General features: G+C 37.6%; 1 protein-coding gene across 1 annotated transcript in view; it reads right to left on the bottom strand.

Moving 5' to 3' along the window:
* The window catches only part of LOC149806247 (dual 3',5'-cyclic-AMP and -GMP phosphodiesterase 11-like), a 365,100-nt gene that overhangs the window by 108,199 nt on the left and 232,692 nt on the right, over window positions 1–24,209 (bottom strand). The window contains exons 7-9 of the mRNA XM_089935456.1: window positions 14,221–14,291; window positions 3,051–3,114; window positions 343–390 (exon numbers count right to left, since the gene is read on the bottom strand). Of these exons, the coding sequence (XP_089791582.1) occupies window positions 343–390; window positions 3,051–3,114; window positions 14,221–14,291 (183 nt within the window). The remainder of the gene's footprint in view (window positions 1–342; window positions 391–3,050; window positions 3,115–14,220; window positions 14,292–24,209) is intronic.

Here is a 24,209-nt window from a genome sequence, read left to right as displayed (position 1 = left end):
TTTTTGATACATAGTACAAGATAATCTACATCTCCAAATTCAAGCCCCTTTTGATACACAGTACAAGATAATCTACACCTCCAAATTCAAGCCCCTTTTGATACTCAGTACAAGATAATCTACATCTCCAAATTCAAGCCCCTTTTTATACACAGTACAAGATAATCTACATCTCCACGATGTAGGCCCTTCTGTTACACAGTAAGTATATACTAGTTTCTAAAATGTTTTACAAGGCTTACCATATTTTAACTTCAGAACATTTGCTACAAATGTGCCTTCCTCCCAAATCTATTGTGCTCAACATTTCTAAGGAAGCAATTCTCTCAAGACAAAGTTTACCTGAGGATCAAACCTTTCATCTGCATATGCATCAGGTATATTCAGGACCTGCAAAGAAAACAGGAAAACAGGTTTATTTGTTGTCAGTATATCACAATATGTCTTACATGCCTTGAGATTGGCTAAGTCTGTACCTTTCCTTATTAAATGTCTAGCATGGTAAATGGTTCATTTTTTCCCAGGCTGTTGAGGATAAAGATCACATTATATAACATTCATTTCAAAATCTGATTTTACTGATCAAGGAGACTAAGTTTTTACTGATAAAGGGGAATGAAGGCATTACTGATAAAGGAGAATGAAGGTTTTACTGATAAAGCAGACTGAAGTTTTTACTGATAAAGGAGACTGAAGAATTTACTGATAAAGGAGAATGAAGGCATTACTGATAAAGGAGAATGAAGGTTTTACTGATAAAGCAGACTGAAGAATTTACTGATAAAGGAGGCTGAAGAATTTACTGATAAAGGAGACTGAAGTTTTTTACCTATAAAGGAGACTGAAGTTTTTTTTACTGATAAAGGAGACTTAAGTTTTTTTATTGAAAAAGGAGACTTAAGTTTTTACTGATAAAGGGGACTAAGTTTTTACTGATAAAGGAGACTGAAGTATTTTTACTGATAAAGGAGACTGAGTTTTTAACTGATAAAGGGGACTGAAGTTTTTTTACTCATAAAGGAGACTTAAGTTTTTTTATTGAAAAAGGAGACTTAAGTTTTTACTGATAAAGGGGACTAAGTTTTTACTGATAAAGGAGACTGAAGTTTTTTTACTGACAAAGGAGACTGAGTTTTTAACTGATAAAGGGGACTGAAGTTTTTTGTACTGATAAAGGAGACTTAAGTTTTTTTATTGAAAAAGGAGACTTAAGTTTTTACTGATAAAGGAGACTGAAGTTTTTTTAACTGATAAAGGAGACTGAGTTTTTAACTGATAAAGGGGACTGAAGTTTTTTTTACTCATAAAGGAGACTTAAGTTTTTTTATTGAAAAAGGAGACTTAAGTTTTTACTGATAAAGGGGACTAAGTTTTTACTGATAAAGGAGACTGAAGATTTTTTACTGATAAAGGAGACTGAGTTTTTAACTGATAAAGGGGACTGAAGTTTTTTGTACTGATAAAGGAGACTTAAGTTTTTTTATTGAAAAAGGAGACTTAAGTTTTTACTGATAAAGGAGACTGAAGTTTTTTTAACTGATAAAGGAGACTGAGTTTTTAACTGATAAAGGGGACTGAAGTTTTTTTAACTGATAAAGGAGACTGAAGTTTTTACTGATAAAGGGGACTGAAGGTACTACTGATAAAGGACACTAAGTTTTTACTGATAAAGGAGACTGAAGTTTTTACTGATAAAGGGGACTGAAGGTGCTACTGATAAAGGAGACTAAGTTTTTACTGATAAAGGAGACTGAGTTTTTAACTGATAAAGGAGACTGAAGTTTTTACTGATAAAGGGGACTGAAGGTACTACTGATAAAAAACACTAAGTTTTTACTGATAAAAGAGACTGCAGTTTTTACTGATAAAGGGGACTGAAGGTACTACTGATAAAGGACACTAAGTTTTTACTGATAAAAGAGACTGAAGTTTTTACTGATAAAGGGGACTGAAGGTACTACTGATAAAGGAGACTAAGTTTTTACTGATAAAGGAGACTGAAGTTTTTACTGATAAAGGGGACTGAAGGTACTACTGATAAAGGAGACTAAGTTTTTACTGATAAAGGAGACTGAGTTTTTAACTGATAAAGGGGACTGAAGTTTTTTTAACTGATAAAGGAGACTGAAGTTTTTACTGATAAAGGGGACTGAAGGTACTACTGATAAAGGACACTAAGTTTTTACTGATAAAGGAGACTGAAGTTTTTACTGATAAAGGGGACTGAAGGTGCTACTGATAAAGGTGACTAAGTTTTTACTGATAAAGGAGACTGAGTTTTTAACTGATAAAGGAGACTGAAGTTTTTACTGATAAAGGGGACTGAAGGTACTACTGATAAAGGACACTAAGTTTTTACTGATAAAAGAGACTGAAGTTTTTACTGATAAAGGGGACTGAAGGTACTACTGATAAAGGAGACTAAGTTTTTCCTGATAAAGGAGACTGAAGTTTTTACTGATAAAGGGGACTGAAGGTACTACTGATAAAGGAGACTAAGTTTTTACTGATAAAGGAGACTGAAGTTTTTACTGATAAAGGGGACTGAAGGTGCTACTGATAAAGGAGACTAAGTTTTTACTGATAAAGGAGACTAAGTTTTTACTGATAAAGGAGACTGAGTTTTTAACTGATAAAGGAGTCAGGTTTTTTTGCTAATAAAGGAGACTGAAGTTTTTTTTACTGAAAAAGGAGACAAGTTTTGTTTTAGTAGCACATATTCTGGTGGGAAAGAAAATGCAATTTTTTTCTATATTATGTCTGGTTTTAACGCTTGGCCTCTAATAAACCTGCAACCTTTCCAGTTCTGAAAAGTGATCTAAATTAATTATGCAGCAGATATTCTTAATTAATATTCTCCCTCTATTAGATATTCCTAACTAATATCTTCACTCCATTAGATATTCCAAATTAATATTTTCCCTCCAGTATATATTCATAATTAATATCTTCCCTCCATTTGATATTCAAGATCACAGCATTACTCCGATAATTAATTTTAACCCTAATCAGTGTGCCACACAATTCTACATTACGAAAATTTTCCCTACCTCACCTGTTGTTGCAACATGACCTGTTATTCCAATATGAATTGGAAACCTTGGCTCTGTTAGTCTGAAATAAATTATGTTTCTTTTAGCAAATGAAGGGAAATCAATGTCATTTCAATAGAATAAAAAAAATATGAGCTATCAGACGATGTCATCACATATACCAAATCAAACATACAATATCTACAATAACTGCTAAGGCATTGTCACAGACTATGAATCATGCCAGTAAGGTATAATGGGCTGTTAGTGTTAGTATGGAAATATGTCTATGTGTATGGCATAACTTGCTGTGAGTGTTAGTGTAGGAACATGTCTATGTGTACAGCATAACCTGCTGAGTGTTAGTGTAGGAACATGTCTATGTGTACAGCATAACCTGCCAAGTGTTAGTGTAGGAATATGTCTATGTGTATGGCATAACCTGCTGAGTGTTAGTGTAGGAACATGTCTATGTGTACAGCATAACCTGCCGAGTGTTAGTGTAGGAATATGTCTATGTGTATGGCATAACCTGCTGAGTGTTAGTGTAGGAACATGTCTATGTGTACAGCATAACCTGCCGAGTGTTAGTGTAGGAATATGTCTATGTGTATGGCATAACCTGCTGAGTGTTAGTGTAGGAACATGTCTATGTGTACAGCATAACCTGCCGAGTGTTAGTGTAGGAATATGTCTATGTGTACATCATAACCCGCTGTTAGTGTTAGTGTATGATCACTTCTGTGTGTACAGCATAACCTGCAATGAGTGTTAGTATAGAGCTAACTGCTTGAAACCGTGCTATAACATGGTAGTTAGAGTCCATACAAATCTAAACCTTGCTATAACATGGTAGTTGGAGTCCATACAAATCTAAACCTTGCTATAACATGGTAGTTGGAGTCCATACAAATCTAAACCTTGCTATAACATGGTAATTAGAGTCCATACAAATCTAAACCTTGCTATAACATGGTAGTTGGAGTCCATACAAATCTAAACCTTGCTATAACACATAGACATATTCCTACACTAACACTCAGAGCAGGTTATGCTGTACACATAGACATATTCCTACACTAACACTCAGCAGGTTATGCCACATGGTAGTTGGAGTCTATACAAATCTAAACCTTGCTATAACATGGTAGTTGGAGTCCATACAAATCTAAACCTTGCTATAACACATAGACATATTCCTACACTAACACTCAGCAGGTTATGCCACATGATAGTTGGAGTCCATACAAATCTAAATCTTGCTATAACATGGCAGTTGGAGTCCATATAAATCTAAACCTTGCTATAACATGGTAGTTGGAGTCCATACAGATCTAAAGCAATAAAGATAAAAACTAATATGAATGCATCTGTGTCATGGGGATGGACTGATAAACAAAATGCCAGTTAACTGTGTACCTAGTAATGCATGTGTGAGTGTCAAGGGGGAGGGGGCTGACAAACAAAATGCCAATTAATTATGTAGTAATATATGTGTAAAGCATCATGGGAAGGGGCTGATAAACAAAATGCCAGTTAACCATTTAGTAATATCTGTGTTAGCATCATGGAAAGGGGCTGATAAACAAAATGCCAGTTAACCATTTAGTAATATGTGTTAGCATCATGGGAAGGGCTGATAAACAAAATGCCAGTTAGCCATTTAGTTGTTGTTAATGTTATTGTAGGGTTTTAATGCTATTTTTCAGCACATGATAGGCTATACATGGCGACCAGTATTAATGGTGGAGGAAGAACCCGTGAAAAACCAGGGAAGAACCACTGACCCACAAGAAGCTACTGGCAAGCTTTCTCACATACCTACATTGGCTGAATCCGAGACTCGAACCCATGCAGACAGAGGTGAGATGGCACTGATCCGTAACAGAGAGCGCTTTAGACCACTTGGCCACTCGGGGCCCCAACCATTTAGTAATATGTGTGTTAGCATGGGAAGGGGCTGATAAACAAAATGCCAGTTAACCATTTTGTAATACGTGTATTATCATCATGGGAAGGGACTGATAAACAAAATTCCAGTTAACTGTTTAGTAACACATGTGTGAAAATCATGAGAAAGGGCTGATAAACCAAATGCCAGTTAACTGTTTAGTAATACATGCATGAGCATCATGGGAAAGGGCTGATAAACCAAATGCCAGTTAACTGTGTAGTAATACATGAGCATCATGGGAAAGGGCTGATAAACAAAATGCCAGTTAACCAAATAGTAATGTATCTACTATGTGCTAATTTATATTATAATCAGGTAATAATCAGGATTATATGTTTCTGAAACTTAGCAGTGCTTTTACCTGTTTCTTTGGTCGATGTTTTTAACAGTGTTATGGATTTAGGAATATCTAAGACAAAAAAATCAGGAGTCATGACATGATTTTGTTATAACCAAATTTTCATTCTAATGAGTAATGTTATAATGAGTAATGTAATAATGACTAATGTTATAATGAGTAATGTTATGATGAGTAATATTATAATGGGTAATGTATTAATGAGTAATGTTATGATGAGTAATGTAATAATGAGTAATGTTATAATGAGTAATGTTATAATGAGTAATGTTATAATGAGTAATGTTATAATGAGTAATGTTATAAAGAGTAATGTTATGATGAGTAATGTAATAATGAGTAATGTTACAATGAGTCATGTAATAATGAGTAATGTTATGATGAGTAATCTTATAATGAGTAATGTAATAATGAATAATGTTATAATGAGTAATGTTATAATGGTGCTCCCCTATAATTGTAGTAAAGATGTCAGATGTCCTGTCACCAACATTGGTACAAATCACATAGCTCTGATGAAGTTTTTTCATATGTAAAGACAACTAGCTTAAAACTAAAAATTCTTAGATACCAAAAACAAAATACTGCATAGCTCAGGTATATTCTGGGCTGGTTTAATTTTGGCAATGTAGGTAACAACAACAACAACAACAGCACCTTTAAATTAATAAATGATAAAAAGTGTTAAAATCATTTACTAAGTATTTGTATGATGAAGGTGAACATGTCCAAATATTTACTGTGACATATAGGCAAGAGTTCTATGTCCAACGACTAATAAAATTGTGTTTTCTCAGATCATTCCCAACAGGCAAAAGTATTCCGCTATTCTTATTGTTCATTATTCCACAATAGGCAAAAATATTTGATTATTTCCCAGTAGGTCAACCTGATTTTATTGTCTTAACACATTATTTCCCAAAAGGAAAAAAAATTATTATGTGTCTTATTTTGTATCATTCCCATAAAGAAACAAAGTTATAGTGTGTCCTATCTTGTATCATTCCCATAACGCAACAAAGTTATAATGTGTCCTATCTTGCATCATTCCCATAATGCAACAAAGTTATAATGTGTCCTATCTTGCATCATTCCCATAATGCAACAAAGTTATAGTGTGTCCTATCTTGTATCATTCCCATAATGCAACAAAGTTATAGTGTGTCATATCTTGTATCATTCCCATAATGCAACAAAGTTAAAGTGTGTCCTATCTTGTATCAATCTATTAATGCAGCAAAGTTATAGTGTGTCCTATCTTGTATCATTCCCATAATGCAACAGAGTTATAATGTGTCCTATCTTGCATCATTTCCATAATGCAACAAAGTTATAGTGTGTCCTATCTTGTATCATTCCCATAATGCAACAAAGTTATAATGTGTCCTATCTTGCATCATTCCCATAATGCAACAAAGTTGCAGTGTGTCCTATCTTGCATCATTCCCTAATAGTTGAACAAATTATCTTGCCTTATTGTACAGCATACCCAAAAGCTAACATGATTATATTGTGTTATATTACAAAATATATGATGTCTCTCACTGTATATAATTCTGCAATAAGTGATAAAAAGCCTATTTACTTGAGTCTTATCATTCCCCATGTTATAATTATGGAATTTCTCAAATTAAAATTGGAAAATCTTGGGAATAACTTTTAACAACTAATCTAGAGATTTTAATCAATTAGAATGAGTCTTAAAAATAATTAGCAATGAGTCCTAAGATAATTAGCAATCATGGAATCCTAAAAACAATTAGCAATCAATAAGTCCTAAAACAATTAGCAATCAATGAGTCCTAAAATCAATCAGCGATTAGTAAGGCCTAAAAACAATTAGAAATTAATGAGTCCTAAAATAATTAGCAATCAATAAGTCCTAAAACAATTAGCAATCAATGAGTCCTAAAATCAATTAGCAATTAATGAGTCCTAAAATAATTAGCAATCAATAAGTCCTAAAGCAATTAGCAACCAATAAGTCAATAAGTCCTAAAACAATTAGCAATCAATGAGTCCTAAAATCAATTAGCAATCAAAGAGTCCTAAAATAATTAGCAATCAATGAATCCCAAAAATTTAGCAATCAATAAGTCCTAAAAACAATTAGGAATCAATCAGTCCTAACATAATTAGCAGTCAAAGAGTCCAAAAACAATTAGCAATCAATAAGTCCTAAAAACAATTAGCAATCATTTATTCATAAAATCAGTTAGCAATCAATGAGTCCTAAAATAAATTAGCAATCATTAAATCCTAAAATCAATTAGCAATCAATAGGAATTGTATTCCTCATAAAAGTAAGAGAATTTAAAATGATAAACTTTGTGTAAATCACCTCTTGAAACAAGCTAGAAAAAATGAATTACTGGAATCTGATTGTATGAGTTCTAAAATCCTGCCTCTGATTGGCTGGATGCTAAAGTCCTGTCTCTGATTGGTTGAATGCCTTTATCAGGTCTTTTAATTAGCAATTTATTGACCTATGTTATAAGATAATGCCCAAGTCCCATGGTTCGCCAATGAATTTGGAAAGTTGCAGTCCATTACTAATAACTTGATTAAAGTTGCAGTCCCAGTCCTAAAACTCAGATTGCCAAAAGCCGTAAATTTTCCCATACAAAATATCAGAAGATTATATGCTAATTATTGTGTCAAAAATATGTCTTCAGAGATTATTTCATGAGATCTCACAGAAATTTCAATGAATTCTCACCAATATTTTAACCAAAACTTCCTGAGAAATTTCACTGAAATTTTGTCTGCCAGTATCTAACCTTTTGCAGCTTAATCTCATCAGTCACTTGTCAATAGCTCACACATGACATGACTGATACAGGCTTTGTAAAAATGGATCAAAAAAAAGAAAACTTATAAACCAGTGACTGAGATGTTGGAACTTTCATGCAGAATTTGAAACCCATAGAACCCTTAGTGTTCAAGCAAACCACTGACCTGATAATTAATATGACCCCACTCTACATCCCCTAGCAATTGTCTGCCTTAATGTTACAACACACTGCTCCAAGTCCTGTGTCCTCAAGCCATTGTCTGCCTTAATTTTACAACACATTGCTCTAAGTCCTATGTCCTCAAGCCATTGTCTGCCTTAATTTTACAACACATTGCTCTAAGTCCTATGTCCTCAAGCCATTGGCTGCCTTAATGTTACAACACATTGCTCCAAGTCCTATGTCCTCAAGCCATTGGCTGCCTTAATGTTACAACACATGCTCCAAGTCCTATGTCCTCAATCAACTGGATGACTCTAGGTTACAACACACTGCTCCAAGTCCTATGTCCTCAAGCAATTGGCTGCCTTGAAGTTACAACACACTGCTCTAAGTCCTATGTCATCAAGCAATTGGATGACCCTATGTTACAACACACTTCTCCAAGTCATATGTCCTCAAGCAATTGGATAACTCTATGTTACAACACTGCTCTAAGTCCTATGTCCTCATGCAGTTGGGTGACTCTGTGTTACAACATACTACTCCTAGTCCTATGTCCTCAAGCAATTGGCTGCCTTAATGTTACAATACACTGCTCCAAGTTTGTGATGTTCTCAAGCCATTAGTTGACTTAATGTTACAACACACTGCTCCAAATCTTATGGCCTCAAGCAATTGGCTGCCTTGATGTTACAACACACTGCTCTAAGTCCTATGTCCTCAATCAATTGGATGACTCTATGTTACAACACACTACTCCAAGTCATATGTCCTCAAGCAATTGGAAAACTTTATGTTACAACACTGCTCTAAGTCCTATGTCCTCAAGCAACTGGGTGACTCTATGTTACAACACACTACTCCAAGTCCTATGTCCTCAAGCCATTGCTTTACTTAATTTTACAACAGGCTACTCCAAGTCCTATGTTCTCAAGCCATTGATTACTTAATGTTACAATACACTACTCCAAGTTTGTTATGTTCTCAAGCCATTGGTTGACTTAATGTTACAACACACTGTTCCATGTCCTATGTCCTCAAGCAATTGGCTGTTTTAATGTTACAACACACTGCTCTGAGTCCTATGTCCTCAAGCCATTGGCTGCCATAACGTTACAACACACTGCTCCATGTCCTATGTCCTCAAGCAATTAGATGACTCTATGTTACAACACACTGCTCCAAGTCCTATGTCCTCAAGCCATTGGTGGACTTAATGTTACAACAGACTACTCCAAGTCCTATGTTCTCAAGCCATTGGTTGACTTAATGTTGCAATACACTGCTCCAAGTTTGTTATTTCTCAAGCCATTAGTTGACTTAATGTTACAACACACTGCTCCAAGTCCTATGTCCTCAAGCAATTGGCTGCCTTGCAGTTTCAACACACTGCTCTAAGTCCTATGTCCTCAAGCAATTGGATGACTCTATGTTACAACCCACTACTCCAAGTCCTATGTCCTCAAGCAATTGCTTTACTTAATTTTACAACAGACTACTCCAAGTCCTATGTGCTCAAGCCACTGGCTGACTTAATGCTACAACAGACTACTCCAAGTTTGATGTCCTCAAGCCATTAGTTGACTTAATGTTACAACACACTGCTCCAAGTCCTATGTTGTCAAGCTATTGGCTGCCGTAATGTTGCAACACACTGCTCCATGTCCTATGTTCTCAAGCCATTAGTTGACTTAATGTTACAACACACTGCTCCAAGTCCTATATCCTCAAGCCTTTGGCTGCCGTAATGTTACAACACACTGCTCCATGTCCTATGTCCTCAAGCAACTGGATGACTCTATGTTACAACACACTGCTCCATGTCCTATGTCCTCAAGCCATTGGTGGACTTAATGTTACAACAGACTACTCCAAGTCCTATGTTCTCAAGCCATTGGTTGACTTAATGTTGCAATACACTGCTCCAAGTTTGTTATTTCTCAAGCCATTAGTTGACTTAATGTTACAACACACTGCTCCAAGTCCTATGTCCTCAAGCAATTGGCTGCCTTGCAGTTTCAACACACTGCTCTAAGTCCTATGTCCTCAAGCAATTGGATGACTCTATGTTACAACCCACTACTCCAAGTCCTATGTCCTCAAGCAATTGCTTTACTTAATTTTACAACAGACTACTCCAAGTCCTATGTTCTCAAGCCATTGGTTGACTTAATGTTGCAATACACTGCTCCAAGTTTGTTATTTCTCAAGCCATTAGTTGACTTAATGTTACAACACACTGCTCCAAGTCCTATGTCCTCAAGCAATTGGCTGCCTTGCAGTTTCAACACACTGCTCTAAGTCTTATGTCCTCAAGCAATTGGATGACTCTATGTTACAACCCACTACTCCAAGTCCTATGTCCTCAAGCAATTGCTTTACTTAATTTTACAACAGACTACTCCAAGTCCTATGTTCTCAAGCCATTGGTTGACTTAATGTTACAACACACTGCTCCAAGTCTTATGTGCTCAAGCAATTGGATGACTCTTTGTTACAACACACTGCTCTAAGTCCTATGTCCTCAAGCAATTGGATGACTCTTTGTTACAACACACTACTCCAAGTCCTATGTCCTCAATCAATTGGATGACTCTATGTTACAACACTGCTCTAAGTCCTATGTCCTCAAGCAATTGGATGACTCTATGTTACAACACACTGCTCCATGTCCTATGTCCTCAAGCAATTGGATGAATCTATGTTACAACACACTGCTCCAAGTCCTATGTCCTCAAGCAAATGGCTGCCTTAATGTTACAACACACTGCTCTAAGTCCTATGTCTTCAAGCCATTGGCTGACTTAATGTTACAACAGACTGCTCCAAGTTTGATGTCCTCAAGCTGTTGGTTGACTTAATATTACAATACACTGCTCCAAGTCCTATGTCTTCAAGCCATTGGCTGACTTAATGTTACAACAGACTACTCCAAGTTTGATGTCCTCAAGCCATTGGTTGACTTAATGTTACAACACACTGCTCCAAGTCCTATGTCTTCAAGCCATTGGTTGATTTAATGTTACTACTCACTGCTCCTAATCCTATGTCCTCAAGCCATTGGTCAATCGAATGTTACAACACACTGCTCCAAATGCTCATGCAATGCACTGAACTGATTACTACAACTTGTATCGAAGTGTGCTAAACTTCTAAAACTACATCAATAATAATTTATATATGTATCTTACAATCACATCAACAATAATTTTTATATTTATTTTACTATCAATTCACCACATTTTCACTAGAATTGAGTACATCTGAGTGACTGTGTCAAAAATGAGCACTTCTTAGTGGTTGGATATCAGAAGTGAATATATTTGAGTGGATGAATATAAAATGAGTACATCTGAAAGATTGGTCCCAAATGTGAGTATATCTGAGTGTTTGTGAATTAAAGTGAGTAGCTTGAGTAATTTGTATGTCAAATGAGAATATATGTGAGTCATTGTTTATGATAAAGAGTGCATCTGAGTGATTGTGTTCAAGTACATGTGAATGATTGTTCGTGAAAAGTGAGCACATCTGAGTAATTGTGTCCAAAAGTGAGTAAACATTAGTAATATGTAGCAATACTAATCCAAATGGTTGTGTCAAAATTTAGTACATTAAGTAACTGTATCAAAAGTGAGTACATGTGAGTGATTGTGTGTCAAATGTGAGTACATTGGAGTAATTGTGCATACAAAGTTAATATATATGAGTGATTTATAAATAAATCCATGTGAAAAACATAATTAATTTCATCAACTGACAAATTTCACACTTGATTTTGCATACAATTAAATTTTGTATCCTAGCATTCTCACCACCTGAACACAGATTTCTTTAGTACTTAATGACTGTGTTCCACATTTCTGTATATACATCATGTATACACATGTATATACTTCTCAATTTACAATTCAATAAAATCAAAGGATTGACACTCTACTTGGCAAAAATAATTTCTAGTAATTCATGATAAGATCATTTCTTCATTTTAAATGACCTCTGATATTCTTCAGCAATAACAAGATTTTAAATTAGAAACTGTTGCAGACATATTAGATATCAGATTGGTACCATTTTCATTTAGGACCAATTAGGTATCATTGAAGGTTTGTGGTGAAAACCATATGTCAGAAGTCAATTGGTGAAAACTCCATGTTGAAATAACCATCCATTTGGAAGGAGCAGAGATAACAATATTTTCAAGATGGTCACCAAGGTGGCCATACTGATGGTCACCCATTTTATTTAGGACCAACCAGGCAACATAAAAACTCTTCTGAAAAAAACCCAAGTCCAAATGACTTTCTAATTAAGAAGAGTAGCTAAAACAAGATTTTCAAGATGGCCACATATTGGATATCAGATCAGCACCATTTTAATTTAGGATGAGCAAAACATTAAAGGAAGTATTTTAGTTAAAAGCCCATGCTACCATGATTATTTTTTACAAGATTTACAGGATGGCTACTGCATATTAGACTGGAACCAGGACCAACCACTCATCATAAGAAGTCTTTTCATAAAAAACCCAAGGTAAGTAAAACTTTCCAGTCAGAAGGTTGCTGCTGTTGTTTTATGCTTAACACCTTTTTTCGCATATGATAGACTATACACTGCAGCTAGTATATCCAGTGGAGGAAGAACCCAGAAAAATCCTGTGAAAAATCAACAATCCACAGGAACTAATGGCAAGCTTTCTCATGTCCCCATGCTGGCCAAACCTGACACTCAAATCCATGCAGACAGGTGAGAGTTCAGTGATCTGTTGTTGTTGTAGGGTTTAACGCCACTTTTCAGCACAAGATAGGCCATACATGGTGGCCAGTATTAATGGTGGAGGAAGAACCCAGAAAAACCCCGGAAAGAACCACTGACTCACGAGAAGCTACTGGCAAGCTTTCTCACATAACCACATTAGCCGAATCCGAGACTCGAACCGACGCGGACAGAGGTGAGATGGCAGTGATCCGTAACGGTGAGCACTTTAGACCACTCGGCCACTCGGGGCCCCTCAGTGATCTGTAAAGGCTAGCACTTTAGACCATTCAGGCACCTAGAGCCACACCTTAGACCATTCAGGCACATGGAGCCACACCTTAGACCATTCAGGCACCTGGAGCCACACCTTAGACCATTCAGGCACCTGGAGCCACACCAATTTATAAGGAGTTACAATAATAAGATTTTCAGGATATCTGCTGTGGGGGCCAATATGGATGTCAGATCAACACAAATTTCATTTAAAACCAAACAGATATCTTAAGAAGTCTTTCAGTGGTAACCTCATGTTAATATAACCATTCATAGCAGTAACAAAAACTAGATTTTCAGGATGATGGATGTGGTGACCATATTAGACATTAGCTTGACACCCTTTTAATTTAGGACCAACTGGACATCATAAGAAGTCTGCCAGTGAAAACCTTATGTTGATATGACCATCCACTCAAGGACAGTAGCAATAGCAAGCTTTTCAAGATGACCACTGTGGCAGCCATATGGGATGTCACATCAACACCATTTTCAAGATGACCACTGTGGTAGTCATATGGGATTTCACATCAACACCATTTTCATTTAACACCAATTGGATATTATTGAGAGTCTTTCAGTGAAAATTCTATATCAATATGACTTTTGGTCCAGGAGGAGTTGCAATAATAACATTTTAAGATGGTTGCTGTTATGGCCATATTAGACTTCAGATTGGCATCATGTTATTTAGGACCAACCAGACATGATAAGACGTCTTTTAAGGGTGAATGTGTGTGTAAAGTTTCATGGCAGTCATCCCAATACTTGAGGCTGAGCAGCAAGAACAAATTTGATGGATGGACAGATGAAAGACAATCCCACAAGCTTTTTCTGGCCTATGACCAGAAGGTCGGGATTCTGAGTTGGACAACTATCTTGATTTCTTACCCTTCTCTGGTGTATGTTTCACTGTTGTCAAAGTCATTTGCTTCCATATCAAAAACCTGAGAAAATATACCCTGAAAAAAAGAGATTTTTATTTAGAATTTTAAAAATATACCCTGAAAAAGAAAGATGTTTCTTTTGAATTTGGAAAAACTGGGTGATAATATTTTGGACTTTATGTTATACTAGGACTGTATGATTCTTCCTGATGAAAGCTTTTGTTGTTGTTGTTGTTGTAGGGTTTAACGCCATTTTTCAGCACACGATAGGCTATACATGGCGGCCAGTATTAATGGTGGAGGAAGAACCCGGGAAATCCCCGGAAATAACCACCGACTCTCGAGAAGCTACTGGCAAGCTTTCTCACATACCCACATTGGCCGAATCCGAGACTCGTACCCACGCAGACAGCGGTGAGATGGCTGTGATCCGTAACGGAGAGCACTTTAGACCACTCGGCCACTCGGGGCACCCCCGATGAAAGCTAATATACATGTAGCATATACAATATGATAAAGGTAGCCACATACATCTAGCATACACAATATGATAAAGGTAGCCACATACATGTAGCATATACAATATTATAAAGGGAGCCACATACATGTAGCAAATACAATATAATAAAGGGAGCCACATACATGTAACATACACAATATGATAAAGGTAGCCACATACATGTAGCATATACAATATTATAAAGGGAGCCACATACATGTAGCATATACAATTTCATAAGGGGAGCCACAGTGGTGCTGAGTGGTTAGCATTATAGACTCACAACAAAAAGCATGCAGGTTTGAAGCCTACCATCTGACCAGCTATAAAGCACCAAACCAAAACATAACTATATCATAAAATCCTTTCTATTTGATATTGATGTATGGAGTACAATAATTTCTTATGCCATAATGTATCTATATGGAACACTATAAACCTACTCAACTGTACCAGGATATGTCTATATGGAACACTATAACCCCTTGTCAACTGTGCCATGATGTATCTATATGGAACACTATAACCCCTTGTCAACTGTGCCATGATGTATCTATATGGAACACTATAACCCCTTGTGAACTGTATCATGATGTATATATATGGAACATTATAATCCCTTGTCAACTGTGCCATGATGTGTCTATATGGAACACTATAATCCCTTGTCAACTGTACCATGATGTATCTATATGGAACATTATAATCCCTTGTCAACTGTGCCATGATGTATCTATATGGAACATTATAATCCCTTGTCAACTGTACCATGATGTATCTATATGGAACATTATAATCCCTTGTCAACTGTGCCATGATGTATCTATATGGAACATTATAATCCCTTGTCAACTGTACCATGATGTATCTATATGGAACATTACAATCTCTTGTCAACTATGCCATGATGTATCTATATGGAACACTATAATCCCTTGTCAACTGTATCATGATACATCCATACAGAACACTAAATATCCTAACAGAAAACTATAATTCCTTGTGAACTATTGCATGATGTATCTATACAGAACACTATATATCCTTACAGAACACTATAATCCATTATGAACTGTACCATGATGTATCTATATGGCTATATGAAAATGTATCAATGTATTGTTTACTTACAACTGCCATTGCCAATGGCACTATATCATGTTGTGTGAGAAAGTTTGCAAACAATTCCTGCTTCATGTTTATAACTGTCTTCTCATAGATTTCATAATTCAAAGTACTTTGGGTGATGTCAATATGTGTTATATAATATTATGACTTTAGACCCATTCTGAAACAAAGAAACTACCTGTCTGCGAATTAGCCATTGCATTACGATCAAATTCATGGTTACTTCAAAGAGAATCTTGCCACACTGGTGAGAAACTCTGTTTAGCAATCCGCAGTGATGTCACCAGTGGGCTTAGGTTTATAGGCCAGAAACCTGACATTATAACACATCAATGATACTACCCCAGACAATTTTCAAAGCGACCACTGGTATCCAATCAGAACTAAAACAGTCAAAGTTTGGGGTGGGTTTCTCGCACAGCCAGACATTATTCTGTTACATTCATTGTGAACGGATCAGTGCATGTCTGGACATTGTTGAGAACAGATCATATGGAAGTTGGCGACACTAGTCTGTGCTCTGAGTGCCAAAGTTGCACACTCATTAAAAGGGTGGGAAGGGAGTTCTAGGAACTTTGGATGATATTTGGAACAACGACTTCTAAGGTAAAATAACTTTGCCCAAATCTGTCCTACTTTCCTAACTAGGTGTTGTAAGATTTATATGTTATTATGTGCATTTAATTTAGTAGAAATTTAATCTTCCATGCATAGCTGAATTATGAACAAGTTAGTAATATTCAAGATTAATGTATATAGTAATGTTAGGATAAAATTCAAGTGGACGGTGTAATCTGCTAAGGTGCTGCCTCGTGGTGCAGAACTGAATTTAATAATGAGCAGTGTTAGAACTTGTACTTGTTTGTATTTGAATATCTCGTGTGGATTATGCAGAGTTAATCCATCTGTGCACATATAATTAGGCATTTTTATATTTGTATGTGTCTTATAATTTGTTAGGTAGGAAATGCACAGGAATATTGTTGATCTTGATAGTTACTTAGGGATATGCATGTATGTATCAGGGATATGCATGTATGTATCAGAAGTCATAAAAGTACCTACAAGGAGGCTGGGAGAACAGAAAACAAGGGTACAGGAAGTACCCACAAGGAGGGCCGGGAGAATGGAAACAAGGGTACCAGAAGTACCAAAAGGAATACAAGCAGAAGTTACAGATGAGTAACTTAGAATAGATATGGGAAGGAAACACTCTCAGCTTTAATTTTGTGTGATGAAATAATTGGAAAATTGGATAGGTCTTGTATTGATTGGATTCAAGCAATTGCATTGAAAAACTGTACTGTAATTGTTGAATACAGAGATATAGCTTATTCAACTTTTATACCTTTCACTTTATTATTTTGTATCTTATATACCTAGACCATCGGCTTTGCTGACTGGGGGGCTCAGAGCTATTTAACTTTTTAATCGTCCATCCTTCACCGAGGTTAGTAATAATTCCACAGGGGGCACGTGATACATGACCATCAGAAATGTCTAATGCATACTGTGTCACACTTATTTATTTCATGTCAATCAGCAGAAATGTTTCATATAGCAAAGTACTCACTCACTATAAGGTTTCATATAGCACAGTACTCACTCACTATAAGGTTTCATATAGCACAATACTCACTCACTATAAGGTTTCATATAACAGTACTCACTCACTGTAAGGTTTCATATAGCACAGTACTCACTCACTATAAGGTTTCATACAGCACTTTACTCCCTCATTATAAGGTTTCATATATCACAGTACTCACTATAAGGTTTCATATAGCACAGTACTCACTCACTAAGGTTTCATACAGCACTTTACTCCCTCATTATAAGATTTCATATAGCACAGTACTCACTATAATGTTTGATATAGCACAGTACTCACTCACTATAAGGTCCGACAGTTCCTGTTATATGGTAAGTATGTTCATGGATTCAATTTCATTAAGCGGCAGTGAAACCATATGTTATGTACTTCATTATAAGGCAGTGACACTGTATGTTATGTACTTCATTATAAGGCAGTGACACCATATGTTATGTACTTCATTATAAGGCAGTGAAACCATATGTTATACAGTGACACCATATGTTATGTACTTCATTATAAGGCAGTGACACCGTATGTTATGTACTTCATTATAAGGCAGTGACACCATATGTTATGTACTTCATTATAAGGCATGACACAGTATGTTATGTACTTCATTATAAGGCAGTGACACCATATGTTATGTACTTCATTATAAGGCAGCTGTCTTGGCTGGGGACAGCTACATGGGGAATTAGTAGGCACAGCAAACAAACAAACTTCTAGGCTATATATTTAATCATTACAGCAAATTCAGATTTGAACCATTGCTACAGTAAATTAAACCATTGCTATGTCAGATTCTAACCATTGCTACAGTAAATAAAACCATTGCTACAGTAAATTAAACCATTGCTACAGTAAATTAAACCATTGCTACAGTAAATTAAACCATTGATATGTCAGATTCTAACCATTGCTACAGTAAATTAAACCACTGATATGTCAGATTCTAACCATTGCTACAGTAAATAAAACCATTGCTACAGTAAATTAAACCACTGATATGTCACTAATGAGTTGTCCAGAAGTTGATGTGAAAACATGTCAGTGATTAATGCTACATATCTAATTAGACTCAGACACATTTTAAACCTTAGTTGGCAGCAAAATATGAAATGTTAAATAAATGTACTTTACATGTAGAGGGTTAGCAATGATTGTCAGAGTTCAAGTACAAAATATGAATTTCCTTTAAAACTGTATACAAGTTACTGTTGCTAAGTAGAGCCACTCTCTTGTCTCTACTCTCTGGTATCTACTCTCTTGTCTCTACTCTCTTGTCTCTAATATCATCAGCATTTTCAGCATATAAAGTTTATTACAAGAACTGTAAATAATCATTTAATTAATATACATCAACACACATGCCTGTTTTCACCTCAGGCCAGAGGGAGAATTGCTGTAAAGATTCTGATTGTATTATTTTAGACTGCAGAAGCAGAACATTTCTTGAAATGTGGATTCTGTCCAATATGGCTATCTAAGCAGCAGGGGGGGCGAATCGGACATTTTGTCCAATCGTTATTTTGCTTAATTATTACTTTCTGCAACTCAACGATCTAGTGTCGTCAGCGCCTGGTAAAAAAAAAAACGACGACGTCGTTGGGGGATCGTCCAAACGTCATTTGGTTTAATTAACACCTTCTGCGCGTCGATCCCCAGCGTCGTCAGCGTCCGGTAAGCACATCGACGACCGCGTCGATGTCATCGCCCCCCCTGCTGCTTACAATGAAAATTATTTACAACTAACCGAATATTTGGTCAAGTCCGATACGATATCGTGTCCGAGGATCATGTAAATTTATCGTTACGAATCCATGTGGGGTCGACTGAGCATGACTAAAAAAGTTTCGAAAAACATTAAAGTCCATGTCACCGCCGCACCATGTCTGCCAAATATTTCGTAGCGTGTGTGTATCAACGCCGTTGAATACAGCAAGAATATTACAGTTGTCTCTAATTACTTTTGGAATCTGAGTGTATCGTTGAGTGACATATATCACGTCAGTGTTTTTATGCCTGCCTCTGGAAAATATCCTAGCTGGGTTTTTTTGATTGTCTAACATAACATCATCGTACACGACTAGATTGTTAACGTCGCCATCAATATCATCAATACCCGGTGCATCATTGATATCCGTAATAAACTCAATAACATTTTTTTTAGCGATCGCTGATGCATTCTCGTTGAAATCTTTCAACACCTCGTAGCATCGTTGATCATCTACGCTAGGAGCAACCAAATACAACTTATCCCACTTCATCCATCTCATTATTAAATTGAGTAACAATTGCGTCTTACCTGATCCAGATGGTCCGATGATAATCATCCGGATCGAGTTTGGTAACGCTGCAACATGCTTAACTGGTTCTCTTGTTTTAGTCGCCGAAAAATCAATTATATTCATATCTCTATACATAAATTATGGATCTATATTGTGTGAAGTGTAGAGTACGTACTGGCACAAATGATATGACAACCGCTACAACAAGAAATAACAGATCGGCGCTTACTGGCAAGTGTGCACAATGCGGTACAAAGAAATTTAGATTTATTTCTATTAAACCCCGGGATGTTTTTAAAAAAAGCGAGGAGGTGACATCGCAGCCAAATTGGCAAAACTCCCCGGAACACCGTGGGCAAAGTATCCAGGAGAAAAACACCTCCCAGGATATAACTACTGTGGCCCCGGAACACGATTAGATATTAGACTCGATGATCAAAATCAGCCCAAACCCGGTGAGTATCCAATAAACGCTATCGATAAGGCGTGTCATGCTCATGATGTTGCTTACAAAAGTAGCGATCTGCAACAGCGTCATATCGCGGATGTAAAATTAATTCACGCGCTAAATGCTATTCCTGATAAATCCGTCAAAGAAAAATTGGCCTCATGGTTGGTAAAATCGGCTATGAAAGGTAAATTAATGATTGGAAGCGGAGCTTCTCGCGCTGGTAATTGAAAACGCTAGCGTTTATAATAACAACATGGAATCCATCTATTATTCTCCGAGAGGATACTGGAAGGGGAAGGCCGCAATTGGTAAGCTTGCAAGCGCTGCAAAGGTAACAAAGACCACTGCGGCTAATTGGTTATCCAAACAGGCTATATGGCAAATCTATCTACCACCGCCTAAACAAATCAACTTCTCGCGCTTTGATGTCAGCGTACCTAATGAAGTTCATCAGGCTGATATACTATTTTTGCCGCATGACAACGGTTACAAATACGCGCTAACCGTACTTGATGTTGCGAGTCGATACAAACAAGCGGAGCCGTTAAAAACAAAGTCGGCAACTGAAGTAGCCGCTGCGTTTGAAAGAATTTATCGAAGAGGCCCTCTGCGCTGGCCAAATCTATTACAAGTTGATCCCGGTAGTGAATTTCGCGGCGCTGTTTTATCAACGCTGAAACATCATAGCGTCGCGATACGACGAGGTCATACTGCGCTACATCGTGATCAGGCAATTGTTGAACGATTCAATCGGACTCTCGCTGAACGGTTATTTGGATATCAATACGCGAAGGAATTCATCCAAGAAAAACGATCTCGTGAATGGGTTAAAAGGTTGCCAGGCGTAATTGTAGCGTTAAATAACGAGATTACCCGAGTAATCAACATGAAGCCCAGCGACGCGATTAAATACGAGTATATACCCAAAAGATCAAAAATAAATAGCGTTTCCAAGCCGATTCTTGGCGATGTCACTGTTAGATATCTATATGAACCAGGAGAGCTTGAAGGCGGTAAAAAAAGAGCTACTGATCCTATTTGGAGTGTTACCACACATAACATATCAACGATAACACGATCAACTGGTAGACCACCGATCTATAGACTGGATTCAACTGCTCCTCAGCGCGGATTTACACGCGAGCAACTACAAGTGATACCTAACGATACTCAATTGCCCCCACGTGGTCTTAACTAGCGCCGTTGCGTCTATTGCACTCAAGACAGGTCAACCTCACATTGTTTTTGACATGACCGAGACTGTTATCGATCCTATCCACGGTAAATTGGCGAGTGTCTTTATCCGAATAACGCCAACTCATTATACAATTGCAACTCGCGCAGTGATTATTCTGTTGTTGTCGTAGCGAGATTATTAATTCGGCATCAATATCAAAACGCCGCTGTTTTTTTTTATCCTGTTGGCGGTAACCCGAGAGTTTTCTATCAATGACGCTTGCATCGATGGTGACCTTGTCGCCGGCTTCGTCACCGGCTCCGTCAACAACAATTCTTCGAAGCTGATTCATTCTCCGTACTCGGGACACTGCAAGATAGACTAGATTCGACCATTCGATGCGATTATCAACTATCCAAACAATTGTGTCCGTGATGGTTAATCCCTGCGAGGAGTGTATTGTCGTTGCGTATCCTAGCGTCCACGGGGATTTATCAGCACGTAGCGCGTCCTCGACGACACCGATATCAACGAGCACGATATCATTCAGCACGAGAATTTGTTTTTTTGTCCCCGACGCTGTCGGGGCTGGAATTTCAACTTCAATGTTCTGCCGCCGTGTGTCCGCGGGTCTATAACATAACGGTACTGGACGCGTTGGAAACTTTTCCTTATGCAACGTAAACAACTTCCGCTGAAGTGTGTCTCTGACTATCTTTCTACTCGCTACAATTAAATCGTTTGGTCTCCATGTTTCCCAGAATTCATTCAACGGCGTTTCCGGAATTACCTCGCGGATTATTTCACACTGAACTCTATCCGGCTGTAATCTGATTAGTTTTTTAACCTCGCGCAGTTGTTCATCAAGTGCTCGGTAATCAGTATCGGTTTCTTCATAATAGTCCACAAAACCCCTTAACCAATCATGTGGACCCTCGCCGACAAATGGTGGTGGTTGGCCATGGTCGCCACACATGATTACCGCTGTATTCGCGCGCAGCAACCACTCAAGAAACATTTGTAAAGTATCTAACGAAACAGTACATATCTCATCCCAGATGATAATATCGGGAATAAATTTTTCACCCATTCGATCAGGGGTCCACTCACCGCCGCTGTATCGAAAAAAGCTGTGATAAGTAACGGCGTCAACATTTCGTTGTTTTATCTCTCGCGCTAGTCTATGGGTCGGTGTAAGCACGATTATACTTGCCCGCGTTCGAAATAATTCAATTGCCCGAGTCGTCTTTCCTGACCCGCCACAGCCGCTTAAATAAACCGTCTTGTGTCTACAAATTGGATCAGAACACGATGGTGCATTAGACCATTCTGACAATTTATCACCGCGTAAGTAGTTGTTCTCAACGGTGACATCTGCTGACGGGGAATAATCGCGTCGTATTTCATTTTTAATTCTCCATGTACCCCAACTCTCGTCCGGACTAGTAAACTCGGCTACGTTTCCCTTATACGCTACGTCAATATAAAACGAATCAACTGCTACTCTAACCGCGGTATCGGGGAATCTATTTATCATCGAGAATAAATTGATAGCGGCATAACCCAGCATAGACGCCCTCAAATGCGGGTATGCTGGGCTGTCTCCATCGCTGTAGGTAACAACTGTACCCAACCTCGTTCCATTGGACAAGAAAGCTGTTTTGCAGTTCACGTATCTATTTTTTGCCACTGCGTCCTTGATTACGAAATCATATTCTGCGTCATCTATAATCAGCCGTGAGCAATATCGTTTGTAGTCGCAGTTTCTTCCACCTTGTGTGAACTTACCAATTATTCTTCTACCGAGATCTTTTGCCTCGCGGTTTCGTTGGTTAAATATCCTCCTGGACCATTCGATGATATATTCCTCGTCGGCATCGATGTGTTTTCTGGATTCGTCAATTATGCTATCTAGACGCTCCGGTTCTGGTAACCAGACTTCAGTCTGCGCTCGGTATGATATAATCGCGTCACTGACAATCAACGAAACTAGCATTTTACAATCAATCATATACCGTAGCAGCGCTATTGGCAGCCACTTCTTTTCAGCCATGTGTCTACCGATCCAAATATAGCAACAGCGATGAAGTCCTGCCGCGAACTCAAATGATACTACGCGAGCGAATCCGGTTAAATCAAAATCAGGCAGTGGTCCATTAATAGCAACACGAGTCATTTCATGTCTGGGGTGTCCAAATCGTTTGAAATACTCAGCGGCGGATCCATACCCGAGAAAACTCGCTGGATAACAGGCAACCATATCAACGGAAATCATAGCGTCGCGGCTGTATTCAGTGTTCCATAGTCCACCGTGATAGTATTCCAAACAACTGGATTGTACATCCGGTAGAAATTCCTTGCGCGTTGGTCTCCACGCATTTTTCCTTGCTGCAACATGAGCCGCAACCGATGGAATCGTAAAACAATTTGTTAGCAGTTGTTCATCATGCTCCTCAAATTCTATGGCGGTTTTTTTCATCCTGTTGTGAAATGCTTCAGTGCGATATAATTCACCGTTTGGCCTTACAAACTGATCAAAGGTATCCGCATCGTTTTCAGCGCTGCGAAGTAACCACACTGATACAGGGTCGTTTTTACACAAACAAGCAATAGCATCAAATAGTTTCCTCTCCGCGAGAAAACCGTCCTTGGAGAATTGTTCTCCCAGGAATTCTTCGGGTATATACTTTACTGTTCTATTCCGTGGAAATATTGTGATCACGGGCGTCCATGCGTGTTCGTTATGATCGATAATTTTGATTGGGGCTCCCTTTGATTTGTACTTTGATTCGTGTAATACTTCACCGGTTATCGTTGTAACGGTTATTGGAAATCTCAGCGATGTTTCTAATC

Source organism: Sinohyriopsis cumingii, chromosome 2 (assembly GCF_028554795.1).
Source record: "Sinohyriopsis cumingii isolate HCF-2022 chromosome 2, ASM2855479v2, whole genome shotgun sequence".
NCBI classification, from domain to species: domain Eukaryota; kingdom Metazoa; phylum Mollusca; class Bivalvia; order Unionida; family Unionidae; genus Sinohyriopsis; species Sinohyriopsis cumingii.
The sequence above is the reverse complement of the archived record's forward strand: the minus strand, read 5'-3'. Positions and strand labels throughout refer to the sequence as shown.